Source organism: Corapipo altera, unplaced genomic scaffold (genome assembly GCF_003945725.1).
Source record: "Corapipo altera isolate COAL_440 unplaced genomic scaffold, ASM394572v1 103, whole genome shotgun sequence".
NCBI classification, from domain to species: Eukaryota; Metazoa; Chordata; class Aves; order Passeriformes; family Pipridae; genus Corapipo; species Corapipo altera.
The window spans coordinates 117,947-143,416 of NW_020884993.1; the positions used below are offsets into that span (position 1 = coordinate 117,947).

General features: G+C 43.1%; 1 protein-coding gene across 4 annotated transcripts in view; it reads left to right on the forward strand.

Moving 5' to 3' along the window:
- Positions 1–25,470, forward strand: part of MYH10 (myosin heavy chain 10) — a 101,908-nt gene that overhangs the window by 70,977 nt on the left and 5,461 nt on the right. For 2 of the 4 annotated variants that reach the window (XM_027666480.1, XM_027666481.1), the window contains 24 exons: positions 150–323; positions 2,062–2,176; positions 3,217–3,279; positions 5,694–5,887; positions 7,388–7,509; positions 7,829–7,898; positions 7,997–8,157; positions 8,721–8,829; positions 8,911–9,042; positions 9,928–10,134; positions 11,008–11,145; positions 11,634–11,757; positions 14,041–14,212; positions 15,078–15,290; positions 15,389–15,533; positions 16,580–16,786; positions 17,778–17,882; positions 18,950–19,102; positions 19,425–19,673; positions 20,217–20,429; positions 21,486–21,698; positions 22,891–23,052; positions 23,694–23,822; positions 25,040–25,128. In XM_027666480.1, the coding sequence (XP_027522281.1) occupies positions 150–323; positions 2,062–2,176; positions 3,217–3,279; positions 5,694–5,887; positions 7,388–7,509; positions 7,829–7,898; positions 7,997–8,157; positions 8,721–8,829; positions 8,911–9,042; positions 9,928–10,134; positions 11,008–11,145; positions 11,634–11,757; positions 14,041–14,212; positions 15,078–15,290; positions 15,389–15,533; positions 16,580–16,786; positions 17,778–17,882; positions 18,950–19,102; positions 19,425–19,673; positions 20,217–20,429; positions 21,486–21,698; positions 22,891–23,052; positions 23,694–23,822; positions 25,040–25,128 (3,659 nt within the window). The remainder of the gene's footprint in view (positions 1–149; positions 324–2,061; positions 2,177–3,216; positions 3,280–5,693; positions 5,888–7,387; positions 7,510–7,828; positions 7,899–7,996; positions 8,158–8,720; positions 8,830–8,910; positions 9,043–9,927; positions 10,135–11,007; positions 11,146–11,633; positions 11,758–14,040; positions 14,213–15,077; positions 15,291–15,388; positions 15,534–16,579; positions 16,787–17,777; positions 17,883–18,949; positions 19,103–19,424; positions 19,674–20,216; positions 20,430–21,485; positions 21,699–22,890; positions 23,053–23,693; positions 23,823–25,039; positions 25,129–25,470) is intronic. The other 2 variants (XM_027666482.1, XM_027666483.1) reach the window with 1 other exon arrangement.

A 25,470-nucleotide genomic window follows, 5' to 3' on the forward strand; every position in this document is an offset into this window, starting at 1 on the left:
TGATCTGGGCTTCCCCACAGCTTGTTTATGTGAAATCAAATTTAATCAGTTCAGACTAATTTTATTGTGGTTCAGTGGTGTGTTGTATATAATAAACTTTTAAATATGTGTATAAAAATATTCACAGATTAAACCCAACTGCATTTCAGGCAAATCCTCCCGGTGTGTTGGCACTGCTGGATGAGGAATGCTGGTTCCCTAAAGCTACTGACAAGACATTTGTGGAAAAATTGGTCCAAGAGCAAGGAACTCATTCCAAGTTCCAAAAGCCAAGACAACTAAAGGACAAAGCAGACTTCTGCATTATTCATTATGCAGGGAAGGTAAGGGTTAAATGGTAAATTCTTGGTTAGAAATATTGATTTTGCAGTACAGCATATGACATTATATATATATATATATATATATACACACACACATATATATATATATGCATATATTATGCAGTATAGCTACCAAATTTAGAAATAACTCTTACCTTGTTTAATTTTCTTGAACGTATTCAGGAGAACTTTTATGGAACTTGTGTTACCAAATGGACAGAACTGAAAAATACTAATTAATATGAGATAAAGCAGATATTTTGGTTTCCTTTAACTGTTTTTTGCCAGGTTTTACAGGTGGAGTTTTTTCCAGGACTTTGTTGAAAGGAATCTCTTGCATATCTGGGTTGTGAAGTTGATGGTGGTGCTTGAAGCAGGGCTGTGTCAGTACCATCTTCACATTTGTCTTCACAGAACACTTTCTTTTTGAGTTAAACTGAGACCTTTTAATTTTTACTGTTGGCTCAGTCCTTAGTCTCCTGCTGCAGGGACAGAGCTCAGGTGCAGCTCCAGGAAATAAATAACTGCAATTCCTGTACTTAGCAGATCCTTCATGATAACCAGGGATTTTCTATAGAGCCCTGCTTGTAATTATTTTCATAAATGGTTAAAACTTAATTTTTTACCTGATAGTGAAAGAATCAGGTTATGTGAATGATTCTGAGCTCTCCTTTAATTTTCACTTTAAGTACTGCTGGCTTGTTGTTACCTTTGTCGAGGTCAGTGCTGCCAACTAGGTAGTTGTAGCAAAAAGTGAAATAAATGATACATTTTGTTGTATCAATATTTAAAACAGTTACTTAGAAATAGTGCAGTGATCACTGTTCCTGCAGTTAATAGGTTGCCTTTAAATAATCAGAGGAAAGTAAACCAGCTTGGTGTCTGGCTACTGGAAATAATTGTTCTAAAGAATGGTTTATTTCTGCCAAACTGAGTGGGCATTTTTGGGATACTGGAGTTCCAGAGCTTCCTCTGACAGAAGGCATTTTGCAGTCTCTGGTCAGAATGTGTATTCCTTCAAACCTGGAATAATTTCCTGCAGGAAGTCCTGAGATAATGATCTGTTTTGGTTTTGGATGCTGGAAGTAGTTAAATGTGTCTTTCCTTCCAAAGTCTTAGTCCAAAAATAGAAAACTTTTGGTTTGATTGAAGCAAAGCCATGCTAATCTGTGCAGAGGTTTTGGTGGAATTAGGGCATTTTAGGGCTCTCTTTTGGGTTGGAGTGAAACCCATGTTGCTCTCATTGAGTTTTCAGCTGCTGAGCTGTGGTTTAATTGGAAACCACAAATTTGGTTCTTTCGAGATAAGAGCTTTGTTTTCCTTATGGAACAAAGTGTTTAAATATAACTACTATAGGGAAATTAATTTATTATCTAAGTAAAATTAGGATCTCTCGTAGAGTTGGGTTTATATCTTCACAGTCAACCTTACAGGGTGCAAATGTACACCTGGCTATGAGTAAGCAAAAAGATTGCTGGATTTTTAAGAAAACTCCCATTTACTCTCTCAAAAGAGTAACAGCCTTCTGTGGTACTTTGAGCTGTTTGGAAGAGGCCAACTATGGACACCCAAGGTTGGTATGGACAGGCAAGGTTGGACTCTGATCTCGGGCGTCTTTTCCAACCTTAATGGTTATGAGCCTTGAGAACAGGAGAAAAACACCACTGTAGTGATCTGAAAGCTGGTTTTAGTGCTGACCAGTACAGACCTGCAGCTGGTTGTCCCTCTGACCCTGCAGGTGGACTACAAGGCAGATGAGTGGCTGATGAAGAACATGGACCCCCTGAACGACAACGTGGCCACGCTCCTGCACCAGTCGTCCGACAAGTTCGTTGCTGAGCTCTGGAAGGATGGTGAGAGATCATGCTCTGAGCACCTGTTGGTAGTGATTTAACCTTGCTGGATGAGTTTAAATTTTTTGTGCCTCCTCACCCTCCACCCTCTCCACTGTAAATATCTACAGCATTTTCTCTCTTATTTAGTGCCACAAGTACGACACGGAAGTTGGGTCGCACCTCTGGTCCCTTGCACATGTACCATTTCTGAGTAGCTGCTTCTCATGTTCATTATTTGAACTGTTATTCACTTATTACTTGTTACTCTGGGTCAAATTTCATGTGGAATCTTGTCCAAACTCTTGGTTGGGACTTGCTGCAGTAGAGTCCTAAATGTGAACAGCTGGAGTGGTTCTTCCTGTTAATAAAACATTGTCTTATGTGAGCACCAGCACAGTTGTTTCATGTGCAGTGGTGGGGGATACCCTGGAAATCCACAACTCCTAAAATAAATTCCATTAACAGCCATAGCAGTGCTATTACATTTTAAAATCAAATGCAGTACATTCCTGTTTTAACTGTGCACTGCTGCTCAGCCAGTTTACCTGCATATCTCCTGAAAGTATTTATCAATACTTTTACCAAAATACTCCAAGAAGCAGAAATAGCCAAATAAATACTTAGCAGGGACTTTTCTAGTTTTAGCATCACAGTATGTTAATTAGAGTGTATTTACATGTCACAATATATAAATCCTGTAGTTGGTTATTTGAGGAGGAAATGAAGCTTGTGATAAAGATGGTGCTGTAGGTTAATACTGAGTTTCCTTCTTACTTGCCTCAGTCACAGAGAGCAGCTTTAATGAATAGATAAAGAACTTTTTGGTTGACCATCTGCATCTGCTTCTTTCTTTTTGAGTACCCACACAAGTGTTTTGGTCCAAATATTCAAAACCTGCTTCCACAGATAATTGAAATGTGCATGGAATATGTTGTGGCCTAGTTGCTTTTGTAGCAGTAAAGTCTATTTGCAATTGATGAACCTGTTGTTTTTACTAACTGAAGTGTCTTGTGTATCTGCTCTTCTGTCTTTCTGTTTCTGCTGTTTCTCTGCCTTAGAGATTCAGAATATTCAGAGAGCCTGTTTCTATGACAATATTACTGGTCTTCATGAGCCACCAGGTGAATGGATATAAAACAGTAGGCCTACTAAAGGCAGGGCTGTTGTATCTACAGGAAAATCCATTTTTGCTCGTAGGCTTGCATGAACTTCTCATTTCATGCTGGATTTAGGTCAAACCCCCACAGGCCAGCAGTCCCTGAGTGCTCCTGTCCGGCTGCTGCTGCAAACACACATAGCATCTCCAGTTATGCATTGCAGATGACAAGGTTTGTTGCTTCCTAGTTCCATGAGGAGATGTAGAATTGCTTCTTAAGTGACAATTCTGGTGACTCCAAGCATTTGGGAGAATGCATAAGCTTTGTAACACTTATCAAGCTTCTTTCTGCAGTCCAACATTGACAAAACTCTGCAATGTTCTAGAACGTGGCTGTGTGCTTTTGGGAGGAGAGCTGAAGAATGTGTTGAAGTATCAGAATGAGTGCTGCAGTTGTAGTGGGGGTAGTAAGTGAAATAAAACTTCTTCCAGACTTGTTGGAATTGTTCTTTTGTTTAAAAACCTCTTAATTTTAATATTCCCCGTTGTATAAACAGCACGTGTTTTGTGAGGTATTGAGAAATCAACAAACCCACTTGCTTGGAATGTCTTTGAATACACTTTCAATATTTTATTCAACCTCCTCATCCTCCTTGTATTCCTCTCCCCAGGTTTAGAAATATTGAAGGTTGTGCCTTCAGACTTTCAGCCTTTACTTGGGTTTATTTTCCACTACTCCTGGTACATCCCATCCCTGAGGAGGCTCATGGTGTTCCTAAAGTAATTCCTGGAGGGCTCAGTTTCGGGGCCTTCAGCCAGGGGGTGATGGTCCAGTCCTGCAGTTCAGTGACTGCTTTTAAACTATAGGGAAAGCTTAGATTTAATAATCCTGCTGGAAATAGAAATCACCCTCTTCAAGCTGGAGCACAGAGGGGAGCAAAACAAAAATGCACAAGTATCAGATCTCTTTACCAAATCTAAAAAGTACCTCCCAAACCAAAGCTGGGGGTTTCCAGTCCTTAGTGGGGCTGGTGAGGGCAGGTTCCCAATATTCACAAGCTGTTGTGTTCATCTTCTATGGGACTGATAGCCATTAATTTCTGTCCCCTGTCTGATTTAGAGCAGAATTCTACTTCAGAGTAAAAATTTGGGATATGATTTATGAATACCTTGCCACCTACTTATTTTTCTAACTTTAATAAACTGCAGATTCTTGTGTTCAAAACCATGTGGAGGAGCTGGGCTCTGCTCTGTACTCCAGGCAAGACCTACAACTGATTACTCAAACTTGTTGCCCTGTGTTTTTCTGCTTTTAATTTTCTTTTTTATTTTAATAGACTTTTGAAAACCAGTTGAGTACAAGGAGGAAATAAAGTAGTGTCACTTGCTTGTCAGATACAAAACTAATTCTGGTAGCGAAGCATAACTGCCTCTGCTTTGGTTTAAATGATAAAATAACTTCACAAAATTGAAGCTGTAGCATACAAATAGTTGCTTGTTTCTGGCTGGCCAGTTTGGATTTCATTGGGAACCCACGTATTTTGGGTGTTTGTTCAGCATTGAGAAGCACCAGCAATAATTATTAAAGGTGTTAAGCCACCTCTTGTATTTTTTAGTGAACTGTTCACATAATTCTTGACCTGCACATGGAATCACCTTTTAAGGTTTTAATGTTGGCAGTCAGATTTCAAATCTGTGCTTCTGAAGAATGAACTGTAGGGATCCTTACCCAAAATATTCAAAAAATCAAAGAAAAATCTCTTATGTGATGCTTTATGGCAGCTTTGAAGTGCTTTGGTGTGGAGTGTTCCTGGTTTGAAACTTGTTTTTTGTCTAGGGATTTCTTTGTAGTTGTAATAAAATGGAAAGAATTCTTCAAAATAGCAGCCTAGCAGAAGTCTGCCAGATACTTTTTTCCCTCATCACTGAAATAACACCATTTCCAATTCTTCTGTAAATTTTTATGAAAACACATTTGAATACTCAATGAAACTCAGATTTAATCTATATAATTGTCATAAGTGACTCTTCACTCGAAGCAGATATACACAGATGTGTCATTCCAGATGTTCAACCCAGAAATATTTTGCATTGTAAGAATTCCAATAATTGCCAGTTTCCAGGCAGCCCTTTTTTTTATCTCTATAAAGCCGATTTAAAACAAAGAAAATAGCTTTACTGGTCATGTAGAACTGCAAGTAAAGAGCTGGATATTTCAGTCTGTACCTAACTAAAGCTACACTCTTCTGCTGGATAAGTTTGTGGCTTTTGGTCCCAAAGCTTGTGCACAGTGTCCCCCGTCCCTGCCTTGCCTTCCGACGGCACCTCTGTCATTGTCCCGCAAAGCTTCTGCTGCTGCACTGTTGCTCCTCCTCCTGCCTCCCCTCACTCCTGGCACGGATCAGAGCCCACTGACCTCTGTCCTCTCGTCCTTCCCAGTGGATCGCATCGTGGGGCTGGACCAGGTCACCGGCATCACGGAGACAGCCTTTGGCTCCGCGTACAAGACCAAGAAGGGCATGTTCCGCACCGTGGGGCAGCTCTACAAGGAGTCCCTCACCAAGCTCATGGCCACGCTGCGCAACACCAACCCCAACTTCGTGCGCTGCATCATCCCCAACCACGAGAAGAGGGTATGGGCTGCTCACCCCTCCCCTGAGCCTTGCTCTTCACCTGCCTCCCTCTGGGTGTGACTCTGGGAAGGCTGGAAGGAGAAGGAGTCTGGGCCTTCCTCTTGCAGCCAGAATCCACAGATCTCACACTGATAAATATCCCCTTGGTGTTCCCTGCTCGTATTGGCCTTTTTAGCCACCAGAGTGCTTGTAACAAATGTGGGTAGAGCCCTTTCCAGATCTTCGTTCGTGAAGCCCAGCCATGATGAGTTCCCTGCACATCCCCTGATTTAGACCATTGTCTTTGTGGAGAGCAGCTTGAAAAACAAAGTACTGAGTTTGTTTGGGAGGTGTAAGAGCCCAGGCTCATGCTACCAGCTCATCAAAGGGGTTTGACTTTAAAAATATGTACAAGACCTTGAGTTGGGCCAATCCAATAATTAATGTGTAATAATAATTATAATAATAAAATTATAAAATAAGTCAGAGGTTGGACTTGATGATCTCAGAGGTCTTTTCCAACCTAGTTGATTCTGGGATTCTGTGTGATAATCCAGTGTCTCCCAGGAGGCACTTGGGTGGCTCTATTTGCTATGTACAACTGGCCAGTGGTTGAAGACAAACTCATTAGGTGGAGGCACAGGGTCAATCCACAGCTTGGCAAGACAGATCCCCACATATACATCCTCTAAATGTAAATGTCTGATGCTTAAGGAGACTTTAGAGATATTTTCTGCTAAATCTCCACAAAAAAACATATCACAGAGTCCCAGAATATGCTGAGTTGGAAGGGACCCACAAGGATCATCCAGTCCAACCCTCAGCTCTGCACAGGCCCATCCCCAAGAGTCACCCCCTGTGCCCCAGAGGATCAACCAAACCCTCCTGGAGCTCTGGCAGCCTTGGGGCTGTAACAGGGAGCCTGTCCAGTGCCCAACCAGCCTCTGGGGGAAGAACTTTTGTCTAATCTTCAACCAGTTCCAGAGCAGAATAAAGGATAACGTTCACTTGGATACAAGTCAGGTGGCAAATACCACTTGCTATCCTTGTTCCTATTAGGTGCATAACATCTCTCAGTAAACAACCTGTAAAATACTTGTACCTTGTAAGAAGTTCTGATTTCAGAAGCTTGTGTACTAAAAAATGTTCATTATTGACAAACAGCAGTTTTCATAACATATGGAACTTGTGAACACTGAGTTGCAACTCAGTTCATTCCCATCAGAGTGTTAATGGTTAAATTAGAGTAAATGTCCAAGTATTCTTGTTGAGTGATGTTGTGGTACTGCGTGCTTTCCTCTAGAGTGGTGCTCTGGAGTTATCCTTTTATCTTGATCTACAAAAATAGGAACAATTTGGATGTCAGGTGTCAGGCTTTTGTTACCCCAAGTGTGTCAAATAGCTTGTCCAGCTTCCACCTGGCCTGACTCTGCAGCTCTGAGCAGTACTAAAAGTTAGGAGTTAGTTTTTCACTCAAACCAATTGAAAGACTAAAACTCTTGCTTGTTTTGTTTTGTCCAGGCTGGAAAACTGGATCCACATCTGGTTCTAGATCAGCTCCGGTGCAACGGTGTTTTGGAAGGAATAAGGATCTGTCGACAAGGATTTCCAAACAGGATAGTGTTCCAGGAATTCAGGCAGAGGTAACAGCAGAAACAGTCTTTGAGTTCTTAGGAGCTAAAGTTCCTTGTTAAATAACTGAAGAAACCCCACACCCCTCCCTCCTCCCCCAGCCCTACTCAAAGAAAATCAAAACCCATGTGGGAGGTCGAACTTGAAGCAGTTAAATACTCCAAGTTTATTTTAAAGACAGTAGGGGAAGGGGAAACAACCTGCTGGAAAAACTTCCTGGAGAAATTCTTTAACCATGCACTTGTCCCTATAGCCTTACGCTATACATTTATATTTCAAATAATACAGCTTCTCGTTGAATGTAAAAGTGCTTTTTCATTTGCCTTAAAGGTATGAGATCCTCACTCCCAATGCAATTCCAAAAGGTTTCATGGATGGTAAGCAAGCCTGTGAGCGTATGGTAAGTGTTTATACCTAAATGTTGGCAAAACACTGATAAGTTGTAACAAAAGTTGCCCTTTTTTGGTGTAACAACAATGTGCCCACCTGTCTATTTAGATAAGAGCCTTGGAACTGGACCCCAACTTATACAGAATTGGCCAGAGCAAGATCTTCTTCCGAGCTGGTGTCTTGGCACACTTGGAAGAAGAGAGGGATCTGAAGATCACAGACATCATCATCTTCTTCCAGGCAGTGTGCAGAGGGTACCTGGCCAGGAAGTACGTGTGCTCTTGTGCTTGGATCTTCTTTTGGGTCTCCTAAGCCTCTTTGATAGGGAACTGTGCATCAAAACTTCCATTTCAAGAGAGATTTTCTTAGTGTCTTGCTTGATAAGCTGTAGCTCTATCCAGGATATCAGTCAGTTTTTACCTAATAAGAATTTGCACCTTCATTCCTTGATATCTCCTTTCCTCACTCATGTGACACGTGCAGCTCTTTACAGTGGCTGCAAAGAAAGTCTCTGAAAATCCAAGGAATACTCTGGAAAGTGGCTTTTTTAAAATCAAAGTGTTTAATCTATCCTGATTTAGTCTTTTTTAAGAAAAAAAGCCTGTTAAAAGTAAGAATAAATAGCATTTGTAATTGTTTTTCTGGAAATGATGATTCCAGCTCTTGCTCTGACTCTTCATAGGAGCGAGAACTCAAATCAGTATAGTCACTGAAACTTATAAATAAGCCTCTTCATGGTCTGCAAGTTTTCTAGAGTTGGGTAACCTAGAAATTAAAAGCATGGACATGTGATCAGCTGCATTTAACACAAACTTTTTGCTCTGTCTTTCAGGGCCTTTGCAAAGAAACAGCAGCAGCTGAGTGCACTGAAAATCCTGCAGAGGAATTGTGCTGCATATTTAAAGCTCAGGCACTGGCAGTGGTGGAGAGTCTTCACGAAGGTTCCTGGTGTTCTCTTCTGTTGTATTCACCTATAAATAGGTGAGTGCAGCTTCTCACTTGTTCTTTTCAAATCTTTGCAGGTGAAGCCTCTTCTTCAGGTCACTCGTCAAGAAGAAGAACTTCAAGCCAAGGATGAGGAGCTCATGAAGGTGAAAGAAAAACAGACAAAAGTGGAGGCAGAACTTGAAGAAATGGAAAGGAAACATCAACAGGTTGGTGTCTAAGATCAGCATTTGATATCTAGGACGTGAGTTATCCCATGAAACCATGTTGGGAGACACTGGGGAGCAAAAGCACTGAGAATCAGGAGAGCTGAGTCCTTTCACAGTCACCAGGAATATGGAATCGGAAGATACAGCATGAGCTGTTCCTGCAGGGGTGCAGTCTAAACATCATGTTTCCTAGCTTACAGGAGAACTTCAGTGGCAGTGTCAGTCTGTGCATGGGCTGGGTAAGGAGTGGGGAAACAGTTATGGCAACTGTACAAAGCTGGTGGTCTTGTGTGATGGGGTTACAGTGTTGGTGGAGAAGGGAAGAACACCTGATGTCACCTGCCTGGGCCTGTGCAAAGCACTTGACATGTCCAGCACGACATCCTTGTCTCCAGACTGGACACTCACTGGATAAGGAATGGGCTGGATGGTGGCACTCAAAGAGTTGCAGTCAACAGGTTGATGTCCAAGTGGAGGCTGGTGACAAGTTACATCCTCAGGGGTCGGGATTGGGACTGGCAAGAAGTCCTGTGTTCCATGGCACTGCTCTGCCACTGCAGGGATGAGTGCAAGGAACAGTCCAGGAAATGGGCACTTCCCTCATCTTTTTGCTGCTGGTAGAGCAGGGAAGGTGGAGGAGGTGCAGAGGGATTTGTTCCTTAAACTGGGGGATATTGCTCTAGCCCCACTGCCACAACTGGTGTCTTCTGAACTGCAGCTAAAATCCCATTTCAAAGTCTTTGGCTTGGGATGTGGACCAGGGAGTCAAAAATTGGAGCAGAACCTGGCCTTTAAGTAACTTTGTAATTGTCATATGTATAATCTCTCACAAGAGACTTTGAAGTGCAGTTTTTAAAGTTTTACTTCATTTGTGTATGTTTGCAGCTTCTAGAAGAGAAGAACATTCTTGCAGAGCAGCTCCAGGCTGAGACAGAGCTCTTTGCAGAAGCTGAGGAGATGAGAGCTCGCTTGGCTGCCAAAAAACAAGAGTTGGAAGAAATTCTCCATGATTTGGAGTCCAGGGTTGAGGAAGAAGAGGAAAGAAACCAAATACTGCAGAATGAGAAAAAGAAAATGCAAGGCCATATTCAGGTATGGTTCTCAGGAGCTGGAAATGGAAAAGGGCAGTTAAGGATGGGGAAGCTCCCTCAGCACCTTCACAGCATGGAGGAATTTGCTCCTTAGTGGAATAAGTGAATTTTGAAATCCTCTCCCTGTGTTCAGTTTGATGAGCTTTATGTGTCTCTAGATATATGAGGGTGAGGAGAGAAAGAAAAGTCAGGATGCCCTGTCGGTATTTGTAAAGGAGAAATTCTTTAAAGAAGAATTCTTTTAAGAATTAAATTCTTTAAAGGTCTTTAAAGGTAGCAAATGCTTCTGAGAGGGAAGGAACCAGGAATACCAGACTGACCAGATGATGTCACTTGTGAGAGAAATGTTCCTTTTTGACTGAAATCCAGTGAATATCATGAAGAATATTCCTCATTTGACTTTTACAAAACTGCAGACAATGTCCTCTCCTCCAAATACTTGGATGGGTTTTTTTGTGAAAATGATATTATTTAGATGCTTCCTTTTGAATAACAGGGTCCCTGAAAAAGACAGTACCTGAGAACTTACTTGTCTCTCAAAATAATTGTCATTAATTACATTTTTTTTATTTTATAATTGGAATTAAAAAGGTGAAAGACTGTTAAACTGAGTGTGTGTTTCCTAGACAGCACATTTCAGCCAAAGCTGAAATACAGAGCACCAAAAATTCCATGTGTATCACGTGGCCCTTAATTTCATTCCCAGATCATTGATGCTGTAAATGAATCTTACAAAGCAAATGTGGGTTTAGTGTGTGGTAGGGCAGGTGGCTTTTTAAAATAATTCATTTTTGTCACTAAGTTTAAAAAAAAAAAAAAGTTACCACATGGATAACCTGGAAGATGCACAGATGCAGTTGCCTTTTCTTCCCAGGACCTGGAGGAGCAGCTCGATGAGGAGGAGGGAGCTCGACAGAAGTTGCAGCTTGAAAAAGTGACAGCTGAGGCGAAGATCAAGAAGATGGAGGAAGAGATCCTACTGCTGGAGGACCAAAATTCCAAATTTTTGAAGGTGAGACCAGTGTGCACGGTGGAGATACTGCACAGAGGGAATTGTGGTGCCAAGTGACAGCTCTCAGTTGGAACCTGCTGTTACTTTATCTGTAAAATACGCACCTGAGGACTTGTGGAGACTGGAGATTCATTTGAACTGACATTCCCAAGGGAATTATTTGTCATGCACTCTTTCCAGTTTCATGATTCTTCTGAATCCAAGAGCTGGAAAGTATCATAGCTACCGTTTGTCTTTGCAAACAGGTTTCCAAATGCTGTCCTAAAACCAGGCCTCCCACGTGTTAAATTCCAAACCTCTCGTGGAAAACAAATGTTTGTGTTTCTAAACAATTCCACTCAATCCTTCATACTGATAATCACTTGAAATGAAATCTGTATGTGCTGTAAGAGACCTCTGTGTGGGTTTTGTACCTTCAGTTCTTTGCATTGCTCAGGCCCTCTTCAGGTGGTGTTTTACAAGTTGTTCTTCCCCTTCCTCCCAACCAGGAAAAGAAGCTGATGGAGGATCGAATTGCTGAATGTTCTTCTCAGCTGGCTGAAGAAGAAGAAAAGGCCAAAAACTTGGCCAAACTCAAGAACAAGCAGGAGATGATGATCACTGATTTGGAAGGTTGGTTCTGACTGGCCTTGCCTGTTAACAGCCTGGCCATTGTGCAGGAGGGGATGGGTCCCTTGGGACAGTGTCTGCAGCATCTGCTCCGCTCTGGGAACTGAAGCCTTACCTGGAGATACTTCAGAGCTGTTATTTGGAGCTAATTCCTGAAGGAAATTTGTGTCTCTTGCAAGCCATGTTGCATCTGGCTGCTCAGTCTTTCTCCTGTTGAACTCGTCAGGTTTTTGTTTTTGAAAATCCATTTAATTTATAGACAAATTTAGAAATTCCTGTTGTTCCCTGCATCCATCAGTGCCAAGGTAAAACATCTTGGGAAGTTGCTTCACTTTTCTACACCAACATCAGAGCCATGTATTTCTGCAAGAAGGGCAGCAGGATTCATTAGACTTCCCATATTTTATTTTTTTTTAATAAGCAATTCTCCGTTGTTTTGCTTTTCTTAATGCTTTATCTGCACTATATTTCTATATATTATTTATTTTATCATGCTTTATTTTTATTGAACAACCTGATCTAGTGGAAGGTGTCCCTGCCCATGGTAGGAGTTTGGAACAAGATGAGCTTTAAGGTGCCTTCCAACTCAAACCATTCTGTGAAGAGTTCCATTTCTTCATCCATTTATTTTTTACTGTTTTGCCTGTGTTGTCACAGACTAAACCTGCCCCATATGTAACCTTTCCTCATTTTATGTTGTTTCTTTTTTAAATTGCTTATTGTTGTAAATAGATATTTTGCAACATTAATGAGCTGCCAAGTCAAAGTTGCAAAATATAAAGCAAAGTTGCTCTCTGTGCCCTAATTTGGAAATAGTTTTTGCACTTTGTGTGTTATGGCCTGTCTTGCTACATATTTTAAAGCTGATGTACTTATGGAAGAATAGCAAAGCCTTATCAGTATAGGAAAGTATTGAACTAATAGGGGTAGTAAGTGATTGATGTACCTTCCCTTTAACAGTTGTATTCAGAGACCTTAAGATGGGTCTAAGTAAGCTTTACTCACTGGAAAATAATGCTTGAGTAGCTGTGTGCTTAAATCAGGACTAGAGACCTGACAGATGTGTTTGGTTATTGTGCTGTTCCAAGACTGATGACCTTAGAAATGGAAATTAAAGCTTAAAGCATGCAATTTCTTGGCTAGTAAAGCACAGTAAAATGATATTTACACTTGGAGATGATTCAAGAAGCCATTAAGATCTCTCTGCTGGAGTCTTGGCACTGCTAGGCACTGATATTTGGGGAAAAAAATTAATTCAGTTTGCTAGGAACTTTCTCAGTTACAAAATTGGGTCTTGTGACACTGCTCTAACTGTCACTGACCAGGAACAAAATGTAAAATCAGAGGGAAAAGTGCTCTTGTTTTGGAACAAGAAACTGTTTGGAGAAGAGCAGTGTTACTTTAGGGTGTCTGGAAAATCCCAAATAGCCCTGGGTGGCTGTAGGAGGTGATTCTTGACCATGATCCTGATCCAGTAGCAGGCTTAGGAAGGGTGTGAGAGAAATACCTGCACTGGGGATCCACGAAGTGTCAAACAAGTGTAATAACTCCAGTTTATGCCAATGCATTTAGAATTATGCTAAGCAAAACCTTCCTGGGACTTAAATCTGTTCCATCCCTGCTCATTAGGTAACTGTGGACAATTCAGGCAGGAATTGTCTTAATCAGTCACCAGGCAGGTCAGCTAAATGTGTTTGGTGGCTGTGGCACTTGGGTTTTCACAAGGAATTCCTCAGGGCAGGAGTGTCTTGTATACACAAGGAAGTTACTGGGTGGAAGCTCCCTGGGTTGCAGAGTCTTGCTGAATATCCCTGGGATGTGAGTTAGTGGCACAGACACTTGGAAAAATGGTTTATCCACATTTTCTTTAAGCTGTACTATTTTCCAGAAGACCTTTTGGAGTCTGGCCTAGCCCTTCCAAAGCCATGCAAGCCATCATTTTTTTCCAGCCCATAGTTTATCTTCATTTTTGAATTTTGATGTCTGCGATTATCTGGCCTGACAGCTGCTCTGTTAGATCCCACTCCTTTCCTACCAAGATGAGGTTATGTTTCTGTTCCCTTATCTCAGACTTTTTTTTTTGTCCATTCACAGACTTTTCCTTGACTTTCTGACTAAATCACACAGTTCTCCTTTGCTGTTTCATTTTTCTCAGCCTGGAGAAAGAATTGAGACAACATAAATTAAACTTCCCACCCTTCCTGCCACCCCATGGCCCTGCCCCCAAAGCTTCTGAGGGCGACAAGAGAAAAAATTATTTATCAATATCATTTTTTGCTTCCTCAGAGCGCTTAAAAAAGGAGGAGAAGACCCGCCAGGAATTAGAAAAAGCTAAAAGAAAACTGGATGGTGAAACAACAGACCTGCAGGACCAAATAGCTGAGCTGCAAGCCCAGATTGAGGAGCTGAAGATCCAGCTGGCCAAGAAAGAGGAGGAGCTGCAGGCTGCTCTGGCCAGGTCAGGGCAGGGGCTGCACAATGGGGGGAAAAATCTGCTTTAAACCAAAATTTGCTTGGCTGCACATTGGAGCTGGGAGTGTTGGGACATAGACCAGTTCTCATTTGTGCTGGAGCATCTCTGGGCACCTGTGCTGTGTGTAGACATGGCAAAATAAAGGAATTCAGTGCTCTCTCAGCATCCTTGCTCTGCAAAGCTGCAAAAAACCCCCAGAGGTTTCACCAGGGGGTGAAAGTAGTTTTTGGGCTCTGGAAGCTTTTTAGTCTCACAGAATTCAGTCTCAGGAGGGGAAAAACAGATGGTTCTTAGTGGGTCTTCCTTAACAGAGTTCTGTCAGAGATTAGCAGGACAGGCTTTGTCTGGATTTCTGGGGTAGTCCTGCAGTCACATGTTAGATATGAGCTAAACATCTTTTTTTTTTTTTAAGTAGGCAGTTTTGTTGGAAGAGAAAATTGTACAGATGAAACATTTTTGGGGCAGTGTTGAGATCTACAAAATTGGAATATTTGAATGTAAACTAAAGCTTGATCATTCTGAGAGTGCATCTGTAACCTGCAGCACTGTGCTTGAGAGTAACAGTGGGATTTTATCCATAATATCTGTTATCTATCCCTGGAAGTGTCCAAGGCCAGGTTGGACAGGGCTTGGAGCAACCTGGGCTAGTGGAAGGTGTCCCTGCCCATGGCAGGGGGTGCATTGGAGATTGATGATCTTTAAGGTCCCTTAACCCAAATCATTCTGGGATTTTTTAGAAGGTCTGTTTTATTCTAATGGAAAATTTAAGTTCTCATTTATGTAGATTATTCAAATAGGTTGTTCTGAGAGTAGATGAAATACCATTAATTGTTGTGCCACTATTTACCAGAGGTGATGAAGAAGCAGTTCAGAAGAACAATGCACTGAAAGTGATAAGAGAGTTGCAGGCCCAAATTGCAGAACTGCAGGAGGACCTGGAGTCTGAGAAGGCCTCACGCAACAAGGCAGAAAAGCAGAAAAGAGATTTAAGTGAAGAGTTGGAGGCTTTAAAAACTGAACTGGAAGATACTTTGGATACCACTGCAGCACAGCAGGAGCTGAGGTAGGAGCACGTGCCTGTGTAAGAAGGCACCACTGAAATTCATCTTTAAAAAAAGACTGAAATGCTGATTTTTTGCTAACCCTTGGTGCTTCCTCTAGGACAAAACGTGAGCAGGAGGTGGCTGAACTGAAGAAAGCAATTGAAGAGGAAACCAAAAACCATGAAGCACAAATCCAGGAGATCAGGCAGAGGCATGCCACTGCCCTGGAAGAGCTCTCTGAGCAACTGGAACAGGCCAAAAGGGTGAGAAGAAAAGGAATTTTCTACTTCAGGACTTTTTATAAGTACCAAAGGTGGTGTGGTCCCTTCCATGATACCTGCAGAGCTGAGTTGTCTGATAAACATGCATCACAATTGCACCTGGATGAGATTTATCATGCTGGTTTGACAATATTGCAACTGTCAGAGAGTCTTGGCACACGTGGATCACACAGCTTCTACTCATGGAGCTTGAGTGTCTTGTTCAGAAGTGCAGTTATTCCAACTCTGCCAAAAAAAGAAGTGTCTAGTTTGTGAAATTATAATTTGGGTCATTCACAAATGTATGTGGACAGTTCATATCCTGGAATAATATTTTTTATGTTGGGAATACTTCACAAGCTTCATTAGTATTTTAAATTGAGAAATGTAGCAGTTAAACTCGGATTTTCACCAGCTTTATTCACCTGAAGATCTCATGCATGCCTTCTGCTTCTTATTCATTAAATATTCTCAATGAGAGCATAAAAAAATGGAGAAATACCCTGCAATCTGCACAAAGGGTCCTGTGACAAGATGATGTCAGTTCTGGGGGTATAGTAAGAATCACACTTAAACATCCCGTGTGCCAGTTATTACTTTTTAGAAAAGGTATTTGACAAATGTCAGTGCAGTGCTGAGAAGTTCTTTGTTCTGCACTTCCAGGCTGCTCTGCCTACTCAAATCAGGGCAGCTTTGGTTCATATCTTCCCTTTTATTTCTGTGAGATGAGCCATGCTGAGCTGGTAATGGGCACATTCCTTCCCACTTACAGTGCTGCTAAAACAGTCATTTTACAGCACTCAAATCCCATCTCATATCTCCTGGTCCTCGCTGGTACCTGTGATGGGTGAGAGCAGAATAACTTGCATTAACTCATCTTTGGCTGACACAGAGAGAATGTTTCATGGCAGCATTTTAAACACTCCCTCTGCTTACAACTTGCTGAGCACTTAATTTATCTTTGAACTTGTAAACCTGAGTTGCAGAACGATTTTTAGCAGGAAATAGTCACCTGTAACAAAGGATTGAACCTCTTTTGTCTTTCCTAGTTCAAAGCAAACCTCGAAAAAAACAAGCAAGGCCTTGAGTCCGACAACAAGGAGCTGGCCTGTGAAGTGAAGGTGCTGCAGCAGGTCAAGGCAGAGTCTGAACACAAGAGGAAGAAACTTGATGCTCAGGTCCAAGAGCTGACTGCAAAGGTCACAGAAGGGGAAAGGCTCAGGGTGGAGCTGGCAGAGAAAGCAAACAAGCTGCAGGTAAGGAAGTCCTAAACTGCTGCAAAACAGGCAAGAAGGTAAAAGCTGTAACCACGGGCAGAAATGGCCTGTAGGGGACATGGGGGGTCACCTCAGTCATGGACTTGAGGTGCCTCAAAGTGGTGATGTGCCTCAGGTGGAGAGAGCTGGGCAACTCTGATGTTAATCCTGAACTTTCTGGGCTATGTGAGAGTTGAAGTGGCTTTTAAATGGCTTCCATCCCAGAGAGCAAATCCTGTGGGAAGCCCAGCTGCTGACAGCTTGCCTACGAGTTTTTTGCTTGTGGAATTGAGTAGATTGAGCTGAGCTTTTCCATAGGTATAACCAAAAATGTACTGATTGATGGCGGCCACAAGTTTGCTTTTGTGCTTCTAAGTTGGGAGCTTGACAGGTAAGGATTGCAAGTACAGGCCCAGTTTCTTAGGAAATGGAGAAAACAGGCAAAATTGAGCCATGGCTGACATTTAAACCACAGCAATGTGTACTTCAGGTAAATCCAGCTAAAGTACTTCAAAAGGAGAATGGCAGTTCTCTTTGGAGGAAGGTTTCAGGCTGTCTCTCACTGTATATAAAAGTAGCATAGCCTAAAATACTAAGACTTGGCACCTGGCAGTAACCTTTTCTCTTGCAGTGATGTTTTAAACCCAGCTGCCACCCTGGTAATCCCTGGATTAATGATTTCATAAAATATATGGTCCTAGAATTAAAAATAGCACTGAACTATAAATGCAGGTATCAGAATGTGCTGTGCTAAGTAGCTGAACCTAATAAGATAAGTCTTGTTTTGTTGCACCACTTCAGTTCAAGACTGACATTCAGCTTGAAGTTTCTAGCCAGACTTCAGTATTTTTAGCTGGTTATCCCTCTGTTTTGGGATCTGTTGTTGTCTTGCCATGCCTGGAATTTGTTGAGGTTTTGTGTTCTGCATTTCCAGCTCCCAGTGGGCTTTGAGTCAGTGCTCACTGTTACCTTTCCACTGCTTGCTTTGCAGAATGAGCTGGATAATGTCTCCAGTCTCCTGGAGGAAGCAGAGAAGAAAGGCATTAAGTTTGCCAAGGATGCTGCCAGTTTGGAGTCTCAGCTTCAGGATACCCAGGTGTGTGTTCAGCAAAGCTTGAACTTGGCACTGGAGCTTTGTTCCTCAGGGAAATGTTGCCTCCTAACAGAAAATACATTTTCATTCATGGTTTGGAAAGTCCCGTGGGTAGAAGCTGCATTTCCTGTTAAGTCAAGTGAAATGTGATGTATAATGATGGCTCAGCTACATGTGGAACCAATTTTTCATTACCTGGGCTTCACTCCCTGGTAGCTGGTAGCCTTTCAATTTCTCTTTTATATCTAAGTCTGTGTGGGAGACAAGAAACAAATAAAAAACCCCTTTCCAAGTAGAATGTTAATGTCAATAATATTCTTGGGATATATGGAAGACATGAGGAACAATCCTTCTGGGTCTTATACAGGGTAGAAGTTCTTACTGTTTAAGTTCAAACTGTCAGGTTTGGGTTCTGAATTTTAAAAATTCAGCTTTCTGCAGCTGTTTATCACTTCTATATACTCTGTTCTCCCTGTATAAAAGTGGCCACTTAACTACAAAACCCCTGAATACTGTTAATCACAATTGGAGAGGTCTGCAAGGAGCAGGATGGGGGACAGGGAATGGGATGGTGGTTACACCTTCCATTAGTTTTTGCTGTGGCAGAAGTTTCCACTGCCGTGTTACAGCTGCCTGTAAACTGACCTTTATATTTAAACAGTGCAGAAAATCTTGGAAGCATGGTGCCATTGCAGGTGTTTTAAAACAGGTGTTTTAAAACAGGTGCTCTATGTGCTTGTCTGAAAGAAGAAAAATATATTTTGAAGGTGCTTTCTGTGCTTGTCCCTTTAAAGACAGAAAAATTAATTTATAGCACAGCCCCTGACATGGATTCCCTGGTCAGAAATATGCTTTATAAAGGTTTCAGTGTGGCCCAAATGGATGATGAGTGTCTTTTTGAAAACCCAAATTACAGATGTCTTCATAAGCTTGTCCTTGTACCAAAATCTGTGAGAAAAATAATCAAACCTGAAACTCTCCATCTACAGTCCTGGAGGTTTCAGATGCCAGCTCCTGCCACAGTTATCACCCTGTGAACAGGCTGAACTCTGACTGTGCCTGTGTTACAGGAGCTGCTTCAGGAGGAAACCCGCCAGAAACTCAACCTCAGCAGCAGGATAAGGCAGCTGGAAGAGGAGAAGAACAACCTGCAAGAGCAGCAGGAAGAGGAAGAGGAGGCCAGAAAGAACTTGGAGAAACAGATGCTGGCCTTGCAGTCACAGGTGAGCTGCTGTGAGTGGCAGGACTTGTGTCAGGCCTGCACACCCCAGGTGAGATGAATTGGGGTCCCACACCTTCAGGAAACACATCATGTAACTCACACACGTGCTAGACCACATTTGGGAATAAAATACCCTGTGGTCTTTCTCCATTGCAGTAATGAGTACAATGACCTGCAGTGGGCAGGACTTCACCCTGCTCCCAGTTTTTGTGTTCCTTCACCTTCCAATGACATCTGTTCCTGGTTTTGCACTTTGGACCCCACGCCTTTCTCTCCCTCTTGTCATGCACTGAGGGACATTCCTTTCTTGTATTAAATTTCAGTTGGCTGATGCCAAGAAAAAGGTAGACGATGACTTGGGAACCATTGAAGGCTTGGAGGAAACCAAGAAGAAGTTGTTGAAGGACATGGAGTCCTTAAGCCAGCGCCTGGAGGAGAAGGCACTGGCTTATGACAAACTGGAGAAGACAAAGAACCGCTTGCAGCAAGAGCTGGATGACTTGATGGTGGATCTGGATCATCAACGCCAGATTGTCTCTAACCTGGAGAAAAAGCAGAAGAAGTTTGATCAGGTACTGCAGTTCCCTGCCATCTTGCTGCTTTCCATGATTTTTAAATGGCATCTTGTTTTCATTGTCACTGAGCCTTGTATAAAGAAGAGTTTGACTGCTGTGGTTATTGATAAATTTTTGGTGAGCCGTTGGCCTTTGTTAAGAGTAACTTGTCACTTCCAGTTTCAGTGAGCTAAACACCATCTTTGAGACTTGTTAGATCCAGTAGTAAGCTCTTCCTGTACAAAAAGGAAATTATATTGGAACAAACCCTTACAGATATTATTATAATCCCTTAAGATAGACTAAGAAAGGATCTGAAGACTGAAAGATGGAAATAATATGGAACTTATTTAGTCTTGATTAGTAGCTTGCTCTCCTCCTTTCATCCCAGAGTAGCTGTAGCTGTTTTCTTACTGGCACTTAGATCAAGACTGAGAGACTAGACAGCTTCTGGAGGCCAGTTAAACTTAGAGCATTAACCACTCATTGAGTGAAACACCTGAGGCAGGAAGGACCTGATTACAGAGCTTAAGAACTGCATTAATTGTTTCTTCTGTTTAGATGCTGGCAGAAGAAAAGAACATTTCTGCCAGATATGCAGAGGAAAGGGATCGTGCTGAGGCAGAAGCGAGGGAGAAGGAAACCAAAGCACTGTCTCTGGCTCGGGCCTTGGAGGAAGCCCTGGAAGCCAAGGAAGAGTTTGAAAGACAGAACAAGCAGCTGCGTGCAGATATGGAAGATTTAATGAGCTCTAAAGATGATGTGGGCAAAAATGTGAGTATGTTTGCACACCCTGTTCTGTTATAAACCTCATACTGGGAACAACACGGGAAATCTCCCTGGCTGGGGACGTGTGTGTGACACAAGGACAGTCTTTCCAAAGGTGACTTAGGACCCAAAATGCTGAGGAGTTAATGCTCAGAGTAAGGGGGTGATCCTTATTAGCATCAGGCCTCTTCAGAAGTTGTATTCTCCCCTCTGCATGAAGGATTCCAAATGTGAGTTTTACACTTTTGGATAAATGGAGGTGGGACTGTGCCCAAATGTAAGTGGTTACATGTTGCCTCTGTCATAGATGGAGGGGCAGCCACTTCATCATTTTCATGTTGGTGGGGGTATTTTTTCTTATGTTAGTGAGGTATAATGAGGATTTCTGTTACCTTTGGTCAAGCTGAGTTCCAGGCCATGGTTGAATCAAAGGCAGGACAGAACTGACCCTTCAGTGTCCTCCCTCCTCCACCTGCTGAGGCAGCAAAGGCCGCCTGACCTTCGCTGAGGGCCTTTGCTGCCCTCCCCCTGTTACAGCCCCACAGCATTGTCTCCTCCAGGAACCAGATTTACACTTCTAACAGGCCTGTTACACCTGGGTAAGGGGAGTGAGTCTGCACTGAGACAGCACTGGGTGTGAGTGAGGCCTCTGCTTCACCCCAGACACCGTTCAGTGGTTAAGCCTTGCTTGGTGGTGCAAGCTGAGCTCAGGTGCAAGTGGCTCAGGTCAGGTTCCTGCTCCACCAGCCTCATCAGGTCTGCACAGCAAGCCTGGCCACTGCCCACAGTGGCTGGTGGCACCTGCACTGGGTTTAAGGGCTTGCCTGGCTTACTTTTATTCACTCCTCTTTCTGCAGCACTGCACAGTTCACCTGCACAGATGTTTCTTGGGTTCTCTAATACAGACTTAGAGATGCTGCTCTGCCTGTTCTGATTTCATTGCCCAGCCTAGGGCATCACAAAATACACTGCACTGAGTTCATACAGTGACTTGTTCTGCTGTTAGAAATTGCTGATTTGAGGTACGTGAAGGAGAGGGTCTGACCAATGTTTGTCACTTAGGTCCATGAGCTGGAGAAGTCAAAGAGAACCTTGGAGCAACAGGTGGAAGAGATGAGGACTCAGCTTGAGGAACTGGAAGATGAACTGCAGGCCACAGAAGATGCCAAGCTGCGTTTGGAGGTGAACATGCAAGCTATGAAAGCCCAGTTTGACAGAGATCTGCAAGCCAGAGATGAACAGAATGAAGAGAAAAAGAGGATGCTGGTGAAACAAGTACGTCTGTTTTACTGTGCTTCATGGTCAGAAGGGGGTGAGGGTCTTTTGCCAAAGCTCTGTGCCTTCTGTGCTACCAGAAAAATAAAACTCTTTGCTTAAAGATTCCATCCTTTAAGAAATCCCAAACCCTGATCTTAACAAACCATAGAATAGTTCTTGCTGAGGGTTGGCCACTCTTTGTGTCAGGCTGCTGCTGGTGGCCTCCAAAACCACTCCCCGGGCAGGCAGAGGTTTGGCTGTTGCTGTCTGGGTGTATATCAAGGACAAGGGTGTGTTATTTGCACTTTCGAGCCAGTCTTTTGATGTCCAGGAACAAATACATGGATGCTGAGATAGATTCAGAAACTGTAATTAAGTGAACAGTTTCCTAAATGAAAATTGTGGCAGAACTTCCAGGTTTGCTAGACTTGAGAATTCTAATAACACAGAGGCTAGAAGAGACTCAAGAAATTACTTTAGAATGTCATGCTTGTAGGAGAAGATAGTTCTAAATTAACATTAAGTGTTGAGGAATAAAACACACAATATTTCAAGATGTATCACAAGAAAACAAAAATATACAGTTACTGAGAATCACCAATATAGGGGTATAAACATTGCCTGGAGAGCTTTTGAAGTTCACAGATGCTTTTATCCTGCACTGGACAAGAGCTCCTGACTCTGCACAAGGAGGGAGATTGCCTTCAAAACAGAATATATTCTTTCATGTTGGTAACCTGTTTTATTTTTGTATAGACTTGGCTCAGTCTGTATTCACTTGCTGCCTACACTCACTTTTGTTACGTTTTAGGAAAAGTTGTTGGTGTATAAATGCCATTAGCACAACTGTTCAAAGGGAATGGTTTTATTGTTTTCTTGAGAAAATGAGGTGATTTTACATTTTATTTTCCATCAGAATTAGTAGCATCTGCCCTAGAGCCACCCCTACTGGTGGTGGGTGTGCTGGGCAAGGGGCTGGAATGGAAATACTTCAGGTGCTGAGTTTTACCTTCGGTTTTCCATTTGGCCACTTCAGACATCTCTGCTTCCAGTTTGGGGATTTGGTCTTGCCATCTGCAGTGCCTTCCATGGCCTTTTCCCATGGAGTGGTGTTAACCCTGCTCTGTCCAGGCCCTTTGGAGTCCCCAGCTCCTGGTTTAGGGTTGTTTGCTCCTGCAGGACTGAGCCTGTTCCACCCTTGGTCCCACAGGTGCGGGAGCTGGAGGCGGAGCTGGAGGACGAGCGGAAGCAGCGGGCGCTGGCTGTGGCTGCCAAGAAGAAACTGGAGATGGATCTGAAGGACCTGGAAGGGCAGATAGAGGCTGCAAACAAGGCTCGGGATGAAGCCATCAAACAGCTGAGGAAGCTCCAGGTGGGCACATTGGATAATGGAGCTGTTTCCTGTCCTGGGACACGGCCCAGGGTGTTACTTTTCATTCAGTGCATCTGGAGCTTGAAGGCAAAAGGAGAATCAGACTCCACTGATGTGTCAAAGGGTATCTGGCCTGGACTTGTCCCCTGCTCAAAACTCCTCTTGTCCTTTTATAGAATCCTGGAATGGTTTGGGTTGGAAGGGACCTTAAAGCTCATCTTGTTCCAAACCCCTCTGCCTCAGGCAGAAACACTTTTCCCATCCCTGGAAGTGTCCAAGGCCAGGTTGGACGGGGCTTGGAGCAACCTGGGCTAGTGGAAGGTGTCCCTGCCCATGGCAAGGGGTGGGACTGGATGGGCTTTGAGGTCCATTCCAGCCCAGGCCATTCTAAGATTCCACTCTGATTCTGTGAAATGAGGTGAAGTCTTAAGAATGTGGTATTTCTGGCAAGGAATTGAGGGATGGAAAGATGACAAAATGAAGTTTTCCTGTGAACATAAGAACTGGAAATGCCTTCAAGTGGAATGAAGCCACTTTGAGAGGAAGGCCTTATATCTTGAAGGCTAAAATGCTTCAGAGCTACTAATAAATGTTGTGATTGTCCTAGTGCAGCTTTTCCTTACCCTGCTTTCCAACTGCAGGCTCAGATGAAGGACTACCAGCGGGAGCTGGAAGAGGCCCGTGCATCCAGGGATGAGATATTTGCCCAGTCCAAAGAGAGTGAAAAGAAGCTCAAGGGTCTTGAAGCAGAAATACTCCAACTCCAAGAGGTGAGCTTGAAATCTTAGATTTGTTTTTCTTGCTAGATCAGAGACTAAAAAAAGTAAAAATCAATCCAGTGAGTTGAACAGAGAAATGGGCCAGGAGAACTCTCTTGTTCCCCTTGCTCCAAGTCATCAGTGTAAGTCCTTACAGCTTTGTAGGAATCATTTTAGGAGACTGGACTGAAAAGTTTTGGTAGCAGAAAAACTTTCCTACTGCTTAAACACAGTTGAGGCTTCTTTACAATTTGGCAGGTGTTTCTGAGAGTCTCTGAAAGATGCAGTGCACAGTGTCAGGACTGGAACTGATTACTGGAAATTAAAATTTATTATTGGAATTATATAAAGCCTAAAATATCTCTCTAGTATCTCAGTGGACCGTTAGAGTATGTGGAGGTTTATCCCTCTGCCCTCTCAGGTCCTAATCCCTTTCTCTCACAGCCATGTTTGCCCTTGTTATTGGCAATTTCTGCAGAGCTCCAGATCTTGTTACATCTCTCTGATCTCCCCATTTCTCTCCCTGGTCTGCCACAAGGTCAGACATCAGCAGGGTTGCCTTGTGCCTCTCTTTTGTCTGAATGAGCTACAGGTCAAAGCTTGAAGTAGTTGCCCAGATTCACTACACTGTCATTGGGGTCTATTTGAGACAACCCACCACTGACTGGAGCTTCTCCAGGTGGACTTTGTGGCCTTCAGACAATCAGTGAGGCATTTAATTGTCCTTCTTAGCAAATGCTTGGGTGTTTCTGCCACTTGATGCAGATTTATAATATGAGGTTCACTGCTGTTTATACTGTTGTGCTGAAGCTTTTTGGTTTTTACTCTTTCCTTTGTATTCTTGCTGTGTGCTCTGTAAGATCCTAAACCATTTGTTACCTTAGTGCCCACTTTACACTGAACGTGTCTGTTAGAGCATTGCCAGGGTGGTTTTTCCTGCTGCTGAGGGCTTGAATCTGATCTGCAAAGATTTTTTTCCTTTGCTGTGTATGAGGAACATTTCAGGGATGGGGAGAAGTAACTGCACTGCAGTTAGATGGCAGTGGGGGGCTCGGAATGTCAAGCTGGTGTATCCTGACTTCCGCAGCTGTTGCTTCTGCTTATCCATTAAAATCCCTCAGGGATATCCCACTTCACAGCATCTCCTGGAAGTTATTATAAGGCTGAATGGTTTGCAGAAGATTTGAGATTCCTGAGGCTGTAATGGATGTTTTGCTAACCCTTCCCAGGAGTTTGCTGCGTCGGAGCGAGCCCGTCGGCACGCGGAGCAGGAGCGGGACGAGCTGGCGGATGAGATCGCGAACAGCGCTTCGGGAAAGTGAGTCAGCAACTGCAGAGCTGCAGGAACAGCAGCCCTGCTCTGAGGGCTCACAAATGCTGTACTGCCAGGCTGCAAGATAAAAACTCCTCGTTGTGATGAAGAGAGTTACTGACGCAGTTGCTTCTCCTCACGATTTGTGTCTAAAGTATCAGAAGCGAGGGGAACCCTCAGAGCAGCCCCCGGCTTCCTCAGGAGGGACAGCACTGAGCTCTGCTCACTGTGAGCAGGGACAGCAGCCAGGGAATGGCTGGAGCTGTGTCAGGGCAGGCTCTCAAGGTTGGATCTCAGCAAAAGGTTCTTCCCCCAGAGGGTGGTTGGGCACTGACCAGGCTCCCCAGG